Source organism: Canis lupus, chromosome 9, assembly GCF_003254725.2.
Source record: "Canis lupus dingo isolate Sandy chromosome 9, ASM325472v2, whole genome shotgun sequence".
In the NCBI taxonomy this organism is placed as follows: Eukaryota; Metazoa; Chordata; class Mammalia; order Carnivora; family Canidae; genus Canis; species Canis lupus.
Window position 1 is genome coordinate 47666921 of NC_064251.1, and position 20078 is coordinate 47686998.

The following is a 20078-nucleotide window of genomic DNA, read 5'->3' on the forward strand; positions in this document are numbered from 1 at the left end:
TTGCTGGAGGTCCTTCCCAAGAGGTCTGGGGGCCTCCTGTTGCAACACAGTGACCCAGATGCCATAGCCTGGCAGCTCCATCTCTGGTTTCAGTGCAGGTTTATTCAGTTTTATATTTTATTCCAGGCAAGTGCTTATTACATGGATAGTATTCATGTCTCAATACCTAAAGTCTTGGAGCATGAACAGCCACTAGAATACAGTTCAATAGTAAAAATACAATATGTACAAAATTAGGGTTTTTTGTAGGGTTTTTGTTTTTTTCCCACACAGCAGATGTATCCAAACACATAAAAATCTCTACAGTCTGGGGTCGCTACAGTTTATATTTCAGGAAACGGAGACACAGTGACCAGAGTCCTCACTGTAAACAAGGGCCACCTCTTTGGGGGATGGGGATGGGACCCTGGGATGGGGGAGAAGCTGTTCCTGGAGAGCCAGGGCTTTAGTAACCCTTAATTCCCCTCCAGGCACTCCCTGCCCTTCTTTGGCCCCCCAAGGAACCAACCTCCCCCTCTCCCCGAGGTAAAGGCTCCCAGCCAGTGAGCCACTCCTAACGTCAAAAAGTAAAACACGCATGAGAGGTAAGGTGTGTGTGTATGTGTGTTTGTGTGCGCGTGCACGTATGCACACACGCGCGCGCAGCCCCCAGGCTGGAAGGGCTAGGGAGGGGAGGGGCAGGCGGTCCCACAGGGTGAGGACAGATGTGGTCCTGACAGCTCTCAGAAGGGAGATGCCCAAGGAAGGGCTGAGCGGTGGCTGCCCTCTAGGGCACACAGCATCACAGCGTTCACAAACAACAACAAAAACAACAGCAACAACACCCATCGTCACCAATCTGGACATAGTCATTCGGCACTAGATTCGAAGGCCCCCACTGCTAGGGGTGGGGAGGGGCAGGGGCGGTGAGCGGGCGGATGAGGTATCTGTGCAGGCCCGAGAGGCCACTGGTTGACACACTTTCAACTCTGAAATGGCCTCAGAATGCAGGGAGGTGAGCAGAGCCTGAAAGGAAGGGCAGGTCCCCTGATGCTTCTCTGTTCCTGGGCACCAGGCCCAGCTGGCTCCCTCTGCTCTTGCAGTCCCAATCACTCAGGGAAGACTGTAAACTGGTTTCCCCAAGAACCAGGGTGGCAGGTGGTGGCTGCAGGAGTAGGAGGGCAGCAGGCTTGTGGGGTGGAAGTGCTATGCTGAGGTGGGTGTGAGGCTCCCTCTTGGAGGCCTCTGGGGTGACCATAGGCCTTCCCTTTCCCCACCCCAGGCAAGACCAATGAGAACAGTCCCCTGGGAGGTTTCCAGGACTAGGAAGGAACTGAAAGGGAGTTAAGTGTCCTGTCCCCTGCCCCCAGCCTATCAAAGCAAACTTCACAACTAGAGACACTGGCTTTCTCTCCCCACAAAAGTGTGTGTGTGTCCAGGTGGCGAGCTGAGTGTGCATGTGTGTACAACTGAGCATGTGTCTGACACAAGGCCACTTGTAATAAATACCCACATAAGAGAGAAGCCAAAGCAGTCAGCAGAGGCAGAGGTGGGGAAACCGGCACGCCCTGCACACAGGCCCCCTCACTCCTCCCCAGCCCAAGCTCAGTGCGGCCCTAAGTCCAACTAAGGGCCTTCCTCAGAGGGAGGTGGTGGCCCACTCAGAGTAGCTCACTGCAGAAGCAGGTGTTCAGGGGGAAAGACAGAGATGACACCAAGGACAGATAAGTTGGGGCAGAAGTAGCAGCCCTCCCTGCCCTGCAGGTTGCCAGGGCATCAGGAAAAGGGCTCCGGGATTTGCCCCAGCCCCTAGATTTTAACTTCCTGATGGCCTCAGCAGTGTGGCTTCAGGCTCCCAGGACCCAGACCAGATGCCAGTTCACTTCTCTGAGCTTACAGGGGAGTGCACAGCACTGAGCAGAGGCCAGGGACCTGGGGCAGAGAATGGACAGCACCCCTCCCCTTTGCCTTTGGGAAACCAAGAGCCAGATCCAGGGATGGGGACAGGTCCAGACCCAGGCCAGGGGTGTGGAAGGGCAGCATGGGGGCAGGACAGCCAAGCCCACCCCTCCCAGCAGAGTGGCCACTTCCTAGGATCTGTCACCTTTAGAGCAGAGCCTCCTGAGCACCCAGCTTTCTGGGCCAAGTTGCTTCGGTTCTGCCCCCTAACCACCACCCCCACCGCCCCCCCCAGGCCTGGGCAGAGAAGGCCACGGCTCAGGATAGAGGGCCCGGGCACTCAGCCGCCTCATCAGCTAGAGCAATATAGCAGCAGCAGCACAGGAAGGCAGGCGGGGTAGGGAAGTGGGGAGAACACAACACCCACACGCACGGGAGGCAGGGGACAAGGTGGGGAGGTGGGAACATCACTGGAGCTGGCACCAGGCCAGACGAGGGGCACATTCACCAAAGCATCTCATCACTTAAGTCCTAGTGCAGTGGGGTCACACCCTGCCCCGCGCCCAGCTCCCTGGGGTGGCCCTCCCTCCCCTGGCTCAGAGTCTCTGCACCCCCTTCCCCTAGGAGGCCTGGGGGTGGGTGTGGGTGGGGCGGGCCTTGGCCTGGCTGGAATGTGTGGAGCTGGTGGGTGGGAGAGTGGGGGGTGGGTCCCCCTCCCTGCCCCCACTGGGGGCCTCTGAGTGGCCTCATCCTCAAGCCAGCTTGAGCGTGCTGACCGGGAAGGAGGGCATGGTGACCATGGTCACAGGGTTGAGCACTGTCTGGCCCACCAGCTGGGGGTGGTGCACCACCTGAGCCCCCACAGCTGGCTTTGCCATGACAGTCGCTGGGGGCCCCAGCCCAGCTGTGCCATTCACTTGCTGGTGTGAGAGGGTGTGGGCGATGTGGCTCACTGCCACAGGCTGGCTCACCGCCACGGGCTGTGGATACAGGGGCAGCTGGGAGCCAAGGTGGGCCACATGGTTGAGGGTGGCAGGGTGCACTGTGATGTGGCCAATGGGAGGTGTGGCGGGTGCCAGCTGCACAGCAGGGCTGGGGGCTGAGGGGGCAATGTGGGCGATGTGCTTGCCGCCCGGCCCCTGTAGAACGTGGTTCACAGTCTGGATGACTGAGGCATGGGTGGTGGCCGTGTGGGCGATGACCGTGGAGCCTCCTCCAGCTGCAGCCACCAGATGGGCTGGAGCAGGCACCAGCGTCTGGGCGGGGGCCGGTGGGGGAGGAGGGGCTGGCAGAGGTGTCTTCTGCTGTGGTGGTGGCTGCTGCCCAGGCAGGTGGACAGGAGACAGAGCCACAGGCTGGGAGTGGGAGTGTGGATGGGGAGGCAGAGGTGCGGGGGCGGTGCTGGGCGGTGGCTTCGGCAGCTCCGGGTGGGGGCGATGGCTCAGTTTAGGTGGGCCCAGGCCGGCCTGGTCCTCCTCCATATCCTCATCTATGTTGTCCTCACCCTCTGTGGGGAGACATGGGGACAGGGATGGGTCAGAAGAACTTGGGAAACAAGAGGCTGGAGTAGTAGTAAATGCCCCTGGGGCCTGGGGACATGGGGCTGGGGGACAAGGGCCCGGCCAGGGAGGGGCATGTAGGGCTCACCAGAGGCTGTAGAGGTGGAGGCCTGGTCGTCCTCCGGCTGGCCAGTCTGTCGGAGCACACGGTCAATCTCCAGCACGTCCATCCACTGGCTCAGCTCGTGCTTGAGCTCTGCCAGCCGCTGCTGTGTGGCAATCTTCTCGCGTGCCAGCCGCTCCATCTCATGCTCATATTCCTTCTCCTTCCTCTTCAGAGACTGGAGAATAAGGCAAGGGCCCGAAGGATACCCTGAGCAGGAGCTAGAGGGCCCACAGTACTGCAAACCTGCAAACCTCTCCCCACAAGTGTCCCCACCCCCATCCAGGCTGCAGGTCACTCCACCCCCAGGCACCACTGACTGCACAGATGCAGGCTGGCCTCTCCCCCGCTCCCACCCGCATCCACTTTGTGCGGGAGAGCTTCCTGGCCTCTGGCCCCATCCACCCTCCTGGCAGCCTCTTCCGGCCATTCTGTGGAGGACAGGAGGGGTAACAGTCACAGCTAGGGTGCTGGTCACGCCCCCGCCACCACTCATACCACGCTGTCTGGCACCATGCCACAGGCTACCCTCCTTGGAACTCATTCCCCAAAGAACTCCAAAGGATATTGCCCTTCTTTCCACAGCATCATTCATTAGTCTCAACTTCAATGTCCCCAAGGATGGCCCTCAGACCCTGTGCTCTGTGGCACCCCCCACCCCTGTGTATCTCCTCCAGACCTGCCTCCATCTCATTCATCCTGGGCAGCTGCTGGCTCTCCCCACTCCGCTCGGGCCGGGACTGCTCCTGCCGCCCCACCTACATGAGCTGCCTCTCAGAAGTGCCCAAGGCCGTCCAGATTCCCCAGGCTGCTGAATGATCCCCGGAGCCCTGGAATGTGTCCCTCCTTCCACACCTCTAGCTGGTTGCACTGATCAGTGAGAAATGGCTCAACAGCGTCTCTGATCTGAGCACCACTGGACATTTTCCTCTGAGCACCACTGGACATTTTCCTCCTTCACCACAAGTTCCAGATGGTTCCCGCCCCATAACACTGGGAACCACCCCCCCCCCCCCCCCCGCAACTCGGAACACCAGCAGGCAGCTCCCCTGGCCGTAGAGCCATCGCTGCCTCAATTGCTCCTGAGCTGCTAGCTTCCAAAGTTTGCCGGTCACGGCAGGTACAGGACCCAGTGACCCTTCATACACCAAATTATCCAGCTCGTCTTAAGTTTTCCTCCCTGAACCCTGTCTCATACACAGATCCTCCCTTCTCACCCCTCTACATCTCACCTGCTTGTACTCCCAGACCACACCTGAGCCCCCACACCTTCCCCATCCCACACCCTCACCAGTGAGTCCTCTTGCCCTGGAGCCCTTCCTGATATGGCTCCATATACTTCAGCATTTAATAAGACTGGCAGGATTTAATCAGACACTGGCTCATGTGACCCCCCCTAAAAACTTCATGTTCTGTTTTTCCACCTCAATCTGTCCCTGTCAAACACTGTAAAAGCAAGATATTCTATAATTAGCTTTTTTCCCCCTGACCCTACCAGTGGCCAGAAGTATGCTTATCCCAGCCCCAGGGGAAGGATCTGTGAGGATGTTGATTCCCACTTCTATCCTGTCTCTCTCCTTTATCACAGCAGAATCAGTCACCCGTTAGACTCGAGTTTCCACTGATTCGATTTACTACGAGCAGTTTTACACCAACCTTCCTGACTGTTCACTTGCCCTTCCAGGGTATGGCAGCGTCTTCCAACTTCACCCAGTAAACTTGGTCTGATTTCCCTACACTCCTCCTGTAGCCTCACACTCCTCATATTTCTGACCTCACCAGAAAGAAATGCCTTAAACTATTAGTGCCCACAACATGTAACCCAGATATGACCATACTCTGTTCTGGCCTGAAACTTGGTACTTTACAATTCTGCCAGCAGTCCCAGGCCACACACAGCCTCCTCTATGTCCTGGCTTTGAGATTTAACTTGGTTCTCTACATAGTTCTGCCAGAAAGATCCCTCCCTTACATACACACATCTCACCAGGCTTCTCACCTGGCTCTACCCTGAGAGGCCAGTGTTGGACATGACATCAGATGAGGCCATATCAATGATGGGGCCTGTGGTGAGTCAGCTAGCTACCACTTCAGCCTGGCTGCAGGGGGCTGGAAGTGGCAGTCCTAGCAGGAGAGTAGATTTCTGGCGCTGAGGGAAACTCAGAGGCCAAGACCTCTTCTTCTTCACTAGCCTAGTTCTCCAGAGACCTAGAAGCCCCTGCAAAGTTTCCCCAGGGTCTAGCTCTTGTCCACATTGCTTCATTTTAAAACATTTCATAAGACTGGCTGGATGCATAGTTAGGTACCTGCCTACTCCTCTTTCTGGTTTTGTTCACTTCACCATGGGTTTCTTCAAATCCTTTAGCATCTTCAAGCCATTCTGAGCGGGCTGGGGGCTATAACCTTCCTACCTCAGCACACACCCAAAGCCTTTGCTCTACACACCTAATGTGGTCTCTCTACTATTCCCTTTTGACTCCCATCTAGTGCTCTGCGGCCCTCATCTCTACATGGCAACCCTCATGACCACCTTTACTTTCCAAAACTGCATCCCCCTCCTTCCTTCTGGAGAGGAGCCGGCCTGTGCTAGGCCTTCTGCCATCTGCTGTGCCTAGGTCACCCTGAAACCTTCAGGTCTCAGCTCGAATGCCCCTTCCTCAACAATAACTTCCCTTGCTCCCCAGAAGAAATTCTGTGATCCCTGTCCCTATTACATCCTCATGGCACAGGCCTTAGTTTAAAATCTGCCATCAAGGGCAGCCTGAGTGGCCCAGCAGTTTAGCGCCGCCTTCAGCCCAGGGTGTGATCCCAGAGACCTGGAATTAAGTCCCACGTCGGGCTCCCTGCATGGAGCCTGCTTCTCCCTCTGCCTGTGTCTCTGCCTCTCTCTCTCTGTGTGTTTCTCATGAATAAATAAATAAAATCTTAAAAAAAAATCTGCCACGACTGAACCAGTAAAGATACAGACCATACTTTGTTCTTTGTTCCCTGCTTTATCCTCAAAATCAGACACAGAACTGTCCAAAGTACCTAAATGAATAAACAAATGAGGTTGAGGATTTACAAAACCTTGTAAGTTTTCTGTTTCTGCTTCCACTGTCAGGACCTGTAGAAATAGATCTCTATGAACAGCCCTGGGTACACCTCACTGCCTACTCAGCCCAGGCCCATGTCTGCTGGTTCTACTGAGTCTCTGCTTAAAATTTATTTTCAAATCCAGAGATCATGCAAGCAAGGCTCTTCCCCCTAAATATGCGTCTAGAAAGTACAATGTGCTTCCTACATCTCAATAATTGCCATTAAATTGGTATTTATAGAAGGCCAATCCTCCTAACATCCCTATGGTAAAGATATTATTTTTTCCTATGTAGCAAAATGGCAGCACAGAAAAAGCTGATATTCACAGAAAACGTCACCGCATTTGGACAAGAATTTGCTCGTAGGCCATAGGATTGTGAACCACTGAAGAACCAGTAACATTCCCAAGCCCAAGTTCTGCAAAAACAAGCCAGAAGTAGGCCTCCTGGGGACCCTCCAAACCCCACCCCTCCGGCCCCTCCTCCTCCAGGCCCGGCCGGCCGCAAGCGAGGCCCCGCCCCTCCCGGAGCACGCGCGCACCCACGCGGACCCGGCTCTGCAGCGTCACGGCCCGCCGGCCGCACCCCGCCGCTCGGCGCGCGGAAGCTCCGCCCCCAGCCCGGCCCCGCCAATCCGCGAGCCCGGCCCCGCCCCGCCCGGGTGCCGGGAAGCAGGCTGGAGCCGCGCCAGCCACTCCCCCTCCGCAGGGCGGGCGGAAGGGCGGGCGCGCGCTCGCGGGAGGCGGGGAGGGAGCCGCCGGCTGGGAGCGGACTCCGGTTACCTCAGGGCTGTGACCCCGCAGTCCTGGCCGGGGGAGGGGCGAGGCCCCGCCTCGGGCTCCTAACGCGGTCGGACCCCTCGGCCGCCCCCTCCGCCGGGGACCAGGCGCGCGGCAGGAGCGCGCCGACCGGGAGACCCCGAGCCTCCCCCGCCCCCACCCCGCGCGGGCAGGGAGCGCGAAGCCCCTCCCACTGCCCAACGGCTCGGCTCCAACTCGCGTCTCCGCGGCAGCCAAGCGTGGCCGCCCGCCCCACCCCCACAGCCTCCTTCCCGGCACGCGGAAACCTCGGCCGGTTTCCAGGGAAACCGAAACACAGGGCCGTCATGGCAACAGTCTTATCTGGCGGGCGCCCCCCACCCCGTACTGCAGAGGGAAGCCAGTGCCCAAGGCGGGGGGTGGGAGGAGGCACAAGGCCAGGAGGGCCCCTTGAAGAGGCTCTTAAAAATCCAAGCAGGCGGAGAGCTTGGTTTTCAAGGGTTCGGTGACCCCAGGGTTATTTGGTCGCCCAGACCGCCACACTCCCCGGTCTCCAGGTGTCAGCCCCAAACGAGTCGCGGCGCTTCGACGCGCTCGCTGGATCGCAGTCCCTCGGGCTGGAGTGGGGGGCCTCGCCGGCGCGCCGCCTTCCGCCAGGAGCCACGCCCAGGGGACTCCCCACCCCCCCGCGAGCGACACTCCCGGGCCGAGTCCGGCTGCCGCCCAGGCACCGCGGGCGGGGTGGAGGCGCCGGGCCGCTCCCCGCCCTCCTCAGCCGCGGGGGCACCAGCGGCGTCAGGCAGGAGCGCGGGACCGGCCGCCCGGCCGCCGGGTTTGAACACCGAGCTGCGCGGGCGGCGCAGATGGCAGGGCTCGCGGGGCGGCCGGAAGGGGGCTGGGGGAGAGGGGAACGCCGCGGCCGCCCTCCCCCGCGCACGCGCACGCGCCCCCCGCCCCCTCGCGGGCGGGGAGCCCCGCTGACGTCAGCCGAGCCATGTGCTCCGCGCCCGCGTGGAGGCGGGCGGGGGAGCCGGAGGGGGAGGGGGGGAGTGAGGGCGGGGCGGGCCGCGGCGAGGGGAAGAGGGCGGGCGGGAGCGGGGAGGAAGCCGGCGCCGCGGCCGCCGCCCGCCCTGCTCTCGGCGGAGCCTCCCTCCCCCATACCTGGATGTACCGCAGCGCCGTCCGCAGCACGCTCAGGTTCGACGTCTTCTTGTCGTCCACGTTGGGGATGTTGCGCTTCAGGGTCTCAAAGCATTCCTTCAGATGGGCCCTCCTGGGGAGAGGGGGAACGCTGGTTGGCCCGCGACTGGGGGGCGGGGAGAAGAGGCCCCAGGGGGGCTTGGGGGACCAAGGGGGGGCCAGAGGCACGCGCGCACGCACACACACCTGTTCTTCTCCAGTTTGTTGTGGACTTCTCTGGTTCCGATCCTGAAACCCAGACAGGAAGGAAGTTGAGGGAGGAGGGCCCAATTAGGTGGTCTTCTGCCCCCCTGCTCCCCACATTCTGTACAAAGCAGCAGTGGGAGATGTTCAGCCTGTGTAGAGGCACATACAGCCCCTGGACGGCACGCGTATGCTCATAAATCACAATCCCTTTAACCCTCCATCTTGCCCTTGTCCACCTGTGAGGAATCGGAGGGCCTCCTGGAGCTCACAGAAATAGCCAGTTGACCCCAGCCCTCACCAAGAGGTCCTCATTCCAATACTCTCGCCAAAGGCCTGGAAATGCCAATGGGCCCATCCCTGAGCAGGTCAGAGAACACAGAAGCCTGACAACAGAGGGCAACAGCCATTACCCACTCCTGGGTGGGGATGGGCACAGGCACAGACCTGTCCAAATACGGATAAGATGCATCTCAGGTGGGGAGGGAGGACATGGCTTTGAAGAACTAGCTTAGGAGGGGCTACTTTCTTTTCCACATGGAGCCCAGAATGTGGGCAGTTCTCCATCCCATCAGCCCGGATTCAGCCACACCTCACTCACCCCCCGGGCCTCTTCTTCTGTTCGCTGGATTTGACTTCTTCGGCTGGTGCCAACTTCAGGGTCCCAAGAGTGGATGGCGGTGGCTGCTGGGGAGCCAGCTGGGTCTGGACTCCAGGGTGAGGTGCTATGGTCAGGATGGGTGTGGGGAGGGGCTGCAAAGGCTTGGGGCTGCCAGTGGGCGGAAGGGTGGTCTTGGAGTCTGGCAGCAGGGGGGCAGGGTTGGGCACCTGTGGCCTGGTGGGCAGGGGAGCAGAGTCCTTAATGCTGAGTCCAGGGGTGCTAACCAGGGCTGGCTGGCGAGGCGCCAGGGGCAAAGGCTGGGCGGCAGGAGGCAGGGGTGGGGGCAGAGGTTGAGGAGAGTTGGTCACGACTGGAATAGGAATGACAGTCAATGGGGTGGGGGTGGCAAGTGGCGGTGGGGGTGCTGGTGGGGGTGCTGGGGGAGACAGAGGTAGGGGTGGCGCTTCAATGCGGGGTTCCTCCACAGGCAGGGCATGGGCCAGCCTGGCCAGGCTGCTGGCCTTCTTCTGCTCTTGCTCCCTCTCCCGCTCCAGGCGAAGCCGCTCCTGCTCCTCTACGCAGAGAGAACACAAGGGATTTCTCAGTGGGCCAGCAGTCCTGGGCCCCAACTTCTGAAGTCTTCCACCATAACACATCTTCTGACTCTGTCCCAATCAGTGCTCAGTGACATGCCTGCTCAGCCTGAGAGACACCCAGCCAGGCACTTGGGCTAAGGGTTGGGAGCACAGCAGTGAAGAGTTTAAACACACCTGGTCTCTGCCTTTGGGGAGCTAGGCCTAGGGGGTGAGGGGAAGGACAAGTAACAGAGGATAAGGATCCAGGCTGGAGAGGAGAGGGGCTGTAGAAAAACAGAGCAGGAGGTTGGGGGCCTGGCAGCCTGAAGGTAGAGGGGTTAGACTGGGGCAGGGAGGTTCAGGAACAAGGCTGAGGGTACTGTGGTGACAGATAAGCTGGGCAGAGGCCAGTCAGCAAAAGGCCTCACAGGCCATCATGGAAGAATGGACTAGGGGTGGGACGGGGCGGCAGGCGAGGCGGGGGGGGCTGTGCTGGACAGATCATGGCTTCTAGGGAAGGCCTTCAATAGTATTTACAAGTACCTTCCAGAGGGCAGGCAGCATCTTCATTTCAAGATGAAATAAATTAGCTCAGAGAGGCAATGATTTGTTGAGGATCACAGAGCAAGTCACAGGTAAAACTGAAACTAGACCCAGCCAGGAATTCTGACACCTGGCGGAGCCTATACCAGCTGTGTCAGCACGTGCTCACTAGGTGTCTGTCCACACACACACACAAACACACGCGCGCGCGCACCGCTGGGTCCCCACAAGAGTGCACGCCACAGGCAGGGCAGGGACATCACCTTCAGTTCACACATGAGGAAATGAGGCCCAAGACTCCCAAGGTCTGGTTTCCTTAGGGACCCCACAAAACACATTCGGTCCTTCTCTGACCTTTGTGGTCCTATAACTTGTTACACCCAAATGCCCCCGTGTCCCCACCAGCAGCAGCACAACCAGAAAGGTACGAGGCAGGCAGAAAGAAAAGAAAGGCAGCCTTGCACCTGTCAGTTCAGCATCTCTCCTGAAAGCCCTGCTGCAAAGCAAGGCCTGCTCAGGACCTCCCTGAGCACACGGAAAGGGGGAGGGCCCTTCCTGAGCCAGAAGCATCTCTCCACCTCCACCCTGCCCTGCACTCTCCAGGTCCCACAGTTCTGGTTCCCTGGCTCCAGCTGGGAAACCCCAGGCCTGGGAGCAGGCTGGTCAACCAGCCCTCCTGCCTGTCAGGGATTGGCCACACCGCTGCTAACTGATCTGACGCTGCTAGCTGCTAACTGAACGGACAGGTAGTTGGCAGACACGCCTCAAACATACCACCCCACAAGGGGTGGGGCTGGAGGACCAGGTAGGCTCAGAGCCCCCTACGGAGGAGGGCATCAACCCCCAGCGCCCCACGTGTCTCTGGGGCTCAGCCCTTAGGACCACCAACCACTGGAGTGTGAGCCAGGACTGCTCCAAGCCCTTCCCTCCCACAGGGGAGAAGAGGCAAAGGAGGAAGTAGAGAAATGTGAGAGGGGAAGCACTCAGCGGTTTCCCAGCAGCCCTGGCCTCTTCCGTAGCTCCCCAGCCCTTCAGGAAGGGGAGCTGCCAGGCCTGCTCCAAGGAAAGGCCTTCTCTCCTGGGCCTTTCTGTGGCCCCCGCACTGGCTTAGGTTACAGGCCCAGAGAAAAACCAGCTCTCTGCCCTCCAGCTTCCCAGAGAGCACACTAGCCAAGAAGTCTGCGGAGTTCCTCCCGCCAGCTTCCCAGTCCATCCCCCACATTGCTCCCTATCCCACCCCTCTACCCCCCTCCCACCCCCATCCCCAAGCAGCTCAGGGCCCGACACACAGCCCACCTTCATGCTTCTGAGCTAGGACCCAAACTTTCACTGGCTTTGGGACCAGTGTTCCACTATCCCATTAGCAGTGGGACTGAGAAGGCCCCAAGCCCCAAGGACAGGTGTCCTGGGAACCCAAACTGAGAGAAAACCTCATAGTCCCCATATGTTAAAGCAACTGTACAGCTCACCTAGGAGATGGAAACCTCCTTCTCACCTACCCTCTCTCTTCCAGAGTCAGGCAGGTACACCTCACAGGTGCCAGGAAGGAGCCAGGTGAATGGCCAAACTCTATCACGCCTGGATCGGCATGAAAAATCTTGACTGATGGTGAAGAGGGGGTGTCCCAGGCCAGATCCAGCCCACCAAAGCTTTCTGTCTCCTCCCCACCCAGCAGTGACCCTCTTCCAGTGCCCTGGGTAGGGGGAAACAAAGTGGGGGGGGGGCACGAACTGGCAGTCACTCAGGGGATGCCCTCAGGAACAACAGATTGAGGCTCTGTAAAATTTGCTCTGCTGCACCCATGGGTGCACTCCCTCTCCCACTCCCAAACACATACATACATGCTCTGACACCTTCCTTGGGCTTCCCAGAGGCTGGCCCCGGAGAATTTAGCATGACCCGTCGGGTGATTCAGGAGCCACAGGAGTCTACACTGGGTAGCCCCCACTGTTCAGGAGGAACTCCCCCCTTCTTCATGCTAACAGGAGACCTGGTGCGTAAGGCAAGCCCCAGGATGTGACTAGGTCGGGTAGAAGAGGATCCTGTTTGGGCCATCTTCTGACTGCTGGAAATGAGCGGGCCTCCTCCTGACCACCTCTGCCCTCTCACATGCACATGTGCACACACATCCCCAGGTTCATCACATGAGCAGTCCGGCTCCCTCTGGTTGGGAAACCCACCCTGGACACTGAAAGGGCAGTGTGGACAAGAGGATCCCCATTCAGAGCTGCTCCTTAGGTACATACCCAGGCAAGCAGTTCTGGTCAGCAGGTCCACACACTACCCCTTCTCTCCCATTGTCCCCACCCCAAGTCAGAGGATAGAACTTCAAGGAGGGGGAGAAAAATGAATCTGTACCTGAGCTTTTGGGGTGAATCTGGCTTTGCATCATCCATCCCCTAAGACCCTCCTGCTCCACCATGAAGGAGCTGTGACTGGTCAGTTAAACTGGACCTCTACTCAGCTCCCTGCCCCGGCTTCTCACCACCGCATGGGAGGGGCAGGGCTCTGCTACTTCTTAGGAGAGAACCATTCCCAGGCTCCTTCACAGTGTCGCACACACCGACCCTGTCCTTCTAACTGCCAGCTCTGGATTTAATATTCTGGAAAGGGTGGGAGAGATGACAGCGGGGAGGAAGGGACAGGAGGGGGTGTCTTCTCCCCTTCCTCATAAGGCCAAGCAGCCTGAGGGCACAGTGAAGGTGAAGTGAGTGCTCCCTTGGGGCAACAGCAGGGTCAACCCTATTCACCTCTAGCACAGTGCCTGATACACAACAAGGACACAATAGATGCTCCTGAATTGCACTGTGTTGACGGTAGCAGGAAGGGACTCAAGTCTCTCCAATTCTGGTTGCACGCACCCCATCCCCCGCCCTGTCGCTGCAAGCAGGACATTCTCCGTCACCGCCAGCACTGTCCAGGGCCTGACCCTGCTCAGGACCCCGAAGCCAAGGGGGAGGGGCACGCGGGCTGATGTCCCGGCCCAGCAATTCCACAAAACCCAAGCACCTCAAGCTTACATATCTCGAGTGACTCCTGACCTTGAGAGGCCGGTCGACCGACTAGGCCGGGCGGACCCGCCGCTCCCCCGCCCCTGGCCCGCCGCCGCTCCCCTCACCCCACCCCCTCCGCCGCCGAGGCCGCGGCAAAAGCTGCAGGGCGCGCGCGCACACAACACACACTACTACCTCCTGCATGACTCATCACTGAAGCAACAATAGGCAGAGAGAAAGGAAAGGAGGGCGAAGCACCCTCTCCAACACAACCAACCCGGCAAAAGGGCTGGGGAGGGGAGGCTGCAGGGGACATGAGTCCCCAGATACTGCACACACACCGACCCAGGGCCGAGGCCCTCGCAGTGGTCCGGGAAACGGAGGTCTTTCACTCCAGCCCCTATTCCTGCAGCACCCTGAAGCCGGGGACCACCGACAGGGCGGGTGGGAAGGGGAGCATCTGAAATCGTTTCCTGTCGAGGGAACGCCGAAGTTTGCCCCTTCTCAGCCTGGCTCATCCCACAATGTGGGTAGGCGTACTGCCGGGAGGTCCCGGTGAGAACGTCCCCCCCCCAACGTCAGGGGGAATATGTGAGCTCTAAATGCCCCGCCGCCCTGCTATTCCGAGGGTTTCCCTCGCCCCAGGATCAAACACTGGAGGTCGGAGCGAGAACGGACAGGTGAACGCGGCGGCTCCTCCTCCAGCGCACAGGCTCTCCCAGGAGGAGCCCGGCGGCCGCAGCCAGGGCCCAACCCCGCGCCAGGCCACTCGCCAGCCCCGCCCCGGCCCCGCCCCCGGCCGAGCCGCTCCGTCCCCAGCGGGAGTGTCCCCCGTGCACGTGGTCGGAGGCGGGGCCCGTCCACGTCACCACCCGGTGTAACCAACGGGCTTGGAACGCAGGCACACGCAACATTCCAGCCGAGAGCGGGTTTGGAACGCGCAGACACGCCACATTCCACACCGGCTAAAGTGGGGCGCCGCGAGGGGGGCCCGGGGGCTGCCCCCAGCGACCTGCAGGCCGCTTCGCAGACACCCAATCAGCCAAGCTCTCCCCCAGAGCCCTGAAGCGTGACCCAGCCCAGCTCTGGGAGGCGGGGTCAGGCGGGGCTGGCCAGGATCATAAGACACGCGATGTCATTTCATTCTGCAAAGGCCGCCTCCGCCCCAAGCGGCGCGTAGCCCGGCCGGGAGCGCCCCCCGCACCCTCCCCACGGGGCCAGGGAAGCCGGGGAGCTGCTCGGCGTAGAGTAATTCCCACCCCCACTCCGTTACACACACGCCCACTCGTGTGCACTGTACACTCGCCCGTGGACACGTCCGTTCACGGCTCTCCTCGAGGCTCGCATCACACATCCCCGTGCACACACGCACGCACAGGCGGGTCTGCCACCCCCACGCAGCACCATCCCGCACCCCACCCCCACCGGCTCACACGTCGTTGCTGCGGAGGGCGCCGCTGGCCCCCGCGGACGGAGCCCCCGCGAAGGGCACACTCGGTGGCAGGCAGCTCCCACAGGAGCCGGTCCCTCACGGCATATTAACGAGCCCATTAATTACTGTTCCTGCCCCCAGCACCCCTCCCCGGGCGGCGGCTCCTGCGCGGACAGTGCGCTGCCTGGCGTCGGGGCCGCCGGGCTAGGGGTGCTGCCCGCGGTGTCGCACGGGCTCCGAGGCTAGGGTCGCGCGTCTCCCCGTCCCCGGTGCCCCAGGGGCCCAGCCCGGCCGCTCACCACGTGCTCTCTGTTGTTGCTGCGCTTGCCATTCCAGGAAGCGGGCCGCCTCCAGGAGCGTCTCTATGCTCATCGCGCCGAGAGCCGCCGGGGGCGCGCCGGGGCCGAGACTGCGGCCCGCGAGCCGGGCACAGGTCAGGCTGGCGGGCAGGCAGGAGGGCGGGATCACCTCCGGGGGGCGACAGGGCTGGGCGGCGCAGCGCACTCCGCAGGGAAGAACGGGAGAGCGCGGAGAGAAAAAATTAATGTTTTCCAAAATATTTGCAAAATAGAATTTGCAAATTAAAAAAATTTTGATGCAAAAAAACAAAAGGCGGCACTGCCTCCCTCCTTCCCCTCCTTCTCTTATTCCCCTCTGATGCCTCCCGCCCCGCGGCCCCCGGGAGTCCCGCCGACAAGAAAAGGCTTTGCAACAAGATGGCGAGGAGGCACCGACACACACAACAAGGGAAGGAGCCGCGCTGCCCCCGGCCGCCGCCCCCGCTACTACACCGGGGCCGCAGCCAAAGCCCGGACCGGAGCCCCCGCCCGCAGGGCCGCGGCGTCTCAGGAAGGGAGGGGCGGGGTCCCGAGCGGGACGGCCCCGCCCACCACAGACGGCGCGCGCACACGTGGCCCGGGTGGGGGCGGGAGGACACCCAGCCCTGCCCGCGCCCCGCATTTCCGCTTTCTCGTCTCGCCCCGCCCCGATGGCCAGCCACGAGTTGAGCAAGGGCTGCGTGTTGCGGTCATTCACAACGAGATGTGTCCTGCTAGAGGAAAAGAAGGATGGAAAATTTAAGACTTAAGTTAGCTCAGATAAGGATATTGTAGGTCAGGGAAACCTTGGGATGGTAGAGACTAGCCTGACCCCTGGGTCTCCGCTCCTTACCCACACGTGACCTAATTCCTGCAACCGCCCGGCTGTCGCAATTCCCCCGGGATCCGCCCGTGGGCGGAGCTGACGGCGGGAGGCTGCCAGAGACCAGCGGACGGAGCGGAGTGGTGATCCGGATCCACGTCTTGTCTCCGTTCCTCCCCCCGCAGTGCGTTCGCATCCTATTAGGCGACGTCACCGGGCCGCGGGCCAATGGGCGGGCAGGACAACACGGCATGGAGCAGCTCCACATGGACACCCCGCGCCGCCAGCCTTCTGTTTAAAGGGCCAGTGTCTAACACGGTCACATTCGTGGGTGCGGATGGGTCCACTGAGAAGGGAGGGTGGGAGGCCGAGGGAAATTCTGCAGTCGTGCCCTAGCCTACCCTTTACTTATCGCCACCCTCCTTTCAAACCCAAGCTTCTCCTTTCTTCCCCTAAACTCTTGTCTTTTGTCCACGCATGTCTAATGTGGATGGCCCACAGGCCCCCGCCTTGCTCTGGGGCCGAGGCGGGGGTAGTTACGGCCAGGCATACGCAGCCCAGACCAAGGGGGCGGGGCCCGTATCGGGAACAACAACGTGGAGGGCGGAAGCCTGGCCCTACCAGCGGCGGGGCAACCGAGGCCTCGGGCGGGGCGGGGCGGGGCGGGGCGGGGCGCGGGCTCCGGCGCCCGGCCTGGCCTCCCCCGCGCTCGCTGATAGGGCGGGACCCCGGGCTGGCGCTCGCTGCCGTCGCTTCTTCCGCTAGTGTTTGGGGGCGCCTCCGAGTGCACCCAGAAAGTTACACCCTGTCAGCTTACCCAAATCCTCTCATTTTGCAGATAAGGAAACTGAGGCCCAGAGACCAGAGAGGACGTGTCTAAAGTCACTCAGTATTCCACTTGCTGCATTCCCCAGAGGGAGGAGTATTTATCTGATCCGCTGGACGACTCTTTTGAAGGCAGTTCTGGAGCAGGGCAACCAATTCGGAAAAAAATCATGGAGGAGCATCAAACTGCCTGCATGAGGCAGAGTTTGCCTACTTACCATGTTGTAGTCGGTTTCTCAAAATCTTCACCTAAAATCCTGCTGTTCTGCTTGTTAGGTGCAGGCCACACAAGCCCCACTGGTGCAGTTGGCGGGGACACAGAGGCCCCCTGAAGGCACTCTGGTAGTACTGGATGCCAGCAGTCCTAGGGCCCCTGGGTCCTAGCCTCAGATTCTGCTACCAGTTCAGAGTGCGACCCGGCCAGTTGGGTTCAGGGTCCTGCAACTTGGGCTTCACCATCATACAAAGCTACAAAGCAAGACTTTTTGAGTACGGCTGAGTGGCAGACCATCCTGCCGGTACATCTCATCACAGCCCATTCCATCCCCACTGTGCCCTTAGAGAGGTATGTTCCTATTTTGGAGTTTAGCTAGAAGCACAGAAAGCCGGTACAAACGCAGCCTGCTGGCTTTGCTCCTTTCCTTTGAGGGCATAATGCATACTAAGGAAAGAGAATCTGCACAGATCTTGGAAATCAGGAACCTAGTGAACAGAAGGAAGGGGGTGGTTTGCCAGCGGCAGTCTACAGAGGGCTCTGATCTTTGCACAGTTAATGCCCCAGAGTCTGTAGCTGAGCAGAGAGGCAGTTGCTCACGTCCAGGTGCCACTAGCTTGGCTTATGATGGAGCTGTAAAGGAAGGTGTGGGAACAACATAGCCCAGGTGCCCTTTCCCTGGGACAGAGAGATCTGTGCTGGTTATTTTAGATATCTGCCGCCTGCTACTAGTGTGGCTGGGCCTGGCCCTCTGCACAACCAAAGAACAGGACAGTTTAAAGGCAATACCAGATGTGTGTGTTGGGGTGGGGTGCTAAACAGGGTATGTAATATACATAATAGACACCTGAAATCATGTTGTTGACCATATTTTCATTGTTTGGGATCAGCACTGTGTACTCTGTCATGGCCCAAGATTCTCAGAGAACTCCATCCAGCTGTACCTTCTGCCTTCCTCAAGTGCTCATAGCACTCACATCACATAGCCCTGAAGTCTTGTAGAGGCTGAAGTCCAATTTTTGACTCTTCTTGTCAGATGCCAGCTCTATTCCATTAAAAAGGCACTCCTCTGAAAGGGAGCATTCCAAAGACACTTTTTATTTCGGGAGTGGGTAAGCAAGAGATAAAAGTGGGGTGAACAGAGTCAAATGGCAGCCTCTCCCTTGCCCCCAATACCCCATCTGCTCCAGAGCTTAGTGGAGATGCTTGCTATTTAAAACAAACAGCCTTACTGGCTTCACATGATCATCTGTTTATTTGGGTCATGTGGGGACAGCAGCCAGGGGATGTTAGGCAAAAGTAAGGGTTTAGAAAATAAGCTTTTTTTTCTGAGCCTGTTGTTGCCTACAGGAGCCTAAAAATGGCTGAACAGAATTTCTTACCAGTCAGGGTTTCCCCAACTGGGGAATGGGCAGTTGGGAGACTTAACAGTGGGGGTGTAAGCGGAGAGAGCAATGAATAGAGAGCCATTTAACATTTTAGCCCCAGCTTCTTGTTCCAAAGGGATGGAACTAGGGTAGAAGCTGGCAACTGTATTCATTCAAAGGAAAGCGAAAAGAAGTCTTCTGATGTTTCAGCAGAAAGGTGAGCACTTTGTGGGAATGATCCAAAGCCCGGCCATCTCCAAAAAGTTATACCTGAAGTTCTATTTTATGCTTCTAGGTGCTTAGGACCTTTGGAGCGGGAAGACACCTGGGCCACTCATCATTGTGTACTTGCTCATTAAAGGATTTCTATTTCACTCTTCCTCCTCAAGTCTTGTGCATCCAACTGCCCAGTTCAAATCCCTCCATTTTTTAATATGCAAAGCTAGAGATATTCCCTTAATGAGACTGTCTTCTACCCCACCAACAATGCATGACATCTATAAATATGCAACTCCAAGAGCTATGAAAATCAGTTTCCTGACCCCTAAGATGCATACATAACGAAATGGCAAAAAGGGAGTAAAGCCAAAGTCAGAAGATATCCTACCTGTCAAGACCAACTTCTCAAATTCTACAAGTGTTTTTTTTTTTTTAAGATTTATTTATTTATTCATGATAGACAGAAAGAGAGAGAGAGAGAGAGGCAGAGACACAGGCAGAGAAAGAAGCAGGCTCCATGCTGGGAGCCCGATGAGACTCAATCCCGGGACTCCAGGATCGCGCCCTGGGCCAAAGGCAGGCGCCAAACTGCTGAGCCACCCAGGGATCCCCTCTACAAGTGGTTTTAAGGAGCTTTTCATTTATCATAATTAAGACAGGACCAAAGAGAGAAAGTCAGCCAGGATAAAGAAAAGACAGAAGACTAGTAGTACACCCAGGGTCACAGCACAATTCATTTAACAAATATTTATTGTATGCCTAACATGTGCCAGGCACTGAGCTAGGTATCCCTGTAGCCAAAGCCAGGTGACCTTTGGTAAGCCAGGATGGGGTAAAAGGTCACAAAGCAAAACTCAACTCTACAGTAATACCTGGTAAAGGCTAGCTTTCCTCTCTACCACCGCCATGCTGGACACAGCGTAAGACCTCATATGACCACACAAAGACCCTACAAGCATGCTGATGTACTCATTTAGGTTAGGTTCGCAGATAATCATACTTTTCGAAGGATAAGAAGAAATTAAGTAGACTGAACCTGGTTCCTGACAAGCCCAGTATGAATGGTGAGTGGGATTTTGAACTGATTTGATGAAAGTGTATCCCGTATAGTATTCAATCAGTCATCTGTGAAGTGGGCTCCTAAGAGCCAGAAGTTTCCAGAGTCCTCACCTACCTTCCTCCACTCCCACCTACAAAATAGGTACAATCAAGTCATGTGCTTTCCCCTCTTCCTAGCCTCATATGATCTCAGAGCTGGAAGAGTCGAGATTATATAGTCTAACCTCCCAAGAGAAGGTGTCTTACCCAAGGTTACAAAGCTGCTTAGTGTCAGCTGGGATGAAAATAGGCCTGGTTCTCCCTTGACTGCTTTGGATAGCCAAGCCTGGGGAAGTGGGTCCAGAGTCCTTGA

General features: G+C 58.5%; 1 protein-coding gene and 1 long non-coding RNA gene across 9 annotated transcripts; one reads left to right on the forward strand and one right to left on the reverse strand.

The window, feature by feature from the left end:
• Positions 1–82: 82 nt before the first annotated feature.
• Positions 83–15707, reverse strand: MNT (MAX network transcriptional repressor). Of its 2 annotated transcripts, XM_025476119.3 has the most exons (6): positions 15202–15707; positions 9360–9933; positions 8762–8803; positions 8537–8648; positions 3526–3718; positions 83–3385 (listed from the first exon to the last, which is right to left on the reverse strand). In XM_025476119.3, exons 1-6 carry the CDS (start codon positions 15272–15274, stop codon positions 2631–2633), a joined length of 1749 nt encoding a protein of 582 aa, XP_025331904.1. In that variant the 5' UTR covers positions 15275–15707; the 3' UTR covers positions 83–2630. The 2 variants fall into 2 exon arrangements, with proteins under 2 accessions (XP_025331904.1, XP_025331905.1); XM_025476120.3 differs by lacking the exon at positions 15202–15707 and having other exon boundaries at positions 9360–10015.
• On the forward strand, positions 8450–18822 carry LOC112677556 (uncharacterized). 7 transcript variants are annotated; one of them, XR_007413233.1, is made up of 6 exons: positions 8450–8572; positions 9302–9475; positions 9847–12715; positions 16228–16373; positions 16881–17432; positions 17972–18822. It is a non-coding gene; the product is annotated as an uncharacterized LOC112677556 (long non-coding RNA). The 7 variants fall into 7 exon arrangements; XR_007413231.1 differs by having other exon boundaries at positions 18744–18822; XR_004819092.2 differs by having other exon boundaries at positions 9847–12174; positions 12463–12715; positions 16881–18822.
• Positions 18823–20078: the final 1256 nt, after the last annotated feature.

Coding starts and splice junctions, on each gene's coding strand:
- MNT (XM_025476120.3), bottom strand. CDS start 10,015: ATGTGTTATGGTGGAAGACTTCAGAAGTTGGGGCCCAGGACTGCTGGC. Junction 8,804..9,359: donor CAGAAGAAGAGGCCCGGGGG/GTGAGTGAGGTG, acceptor TCTGGGTTTCAG/GATCGGAACCAGAGAAGTCC. Junction 3,719..8,536: donor CGGCGCTGCGGTACATCCAG/GTATGGGGGAGG, acceptor CTTATTCTCCAG/TCTCTGAAGAGGAAGGAGAA.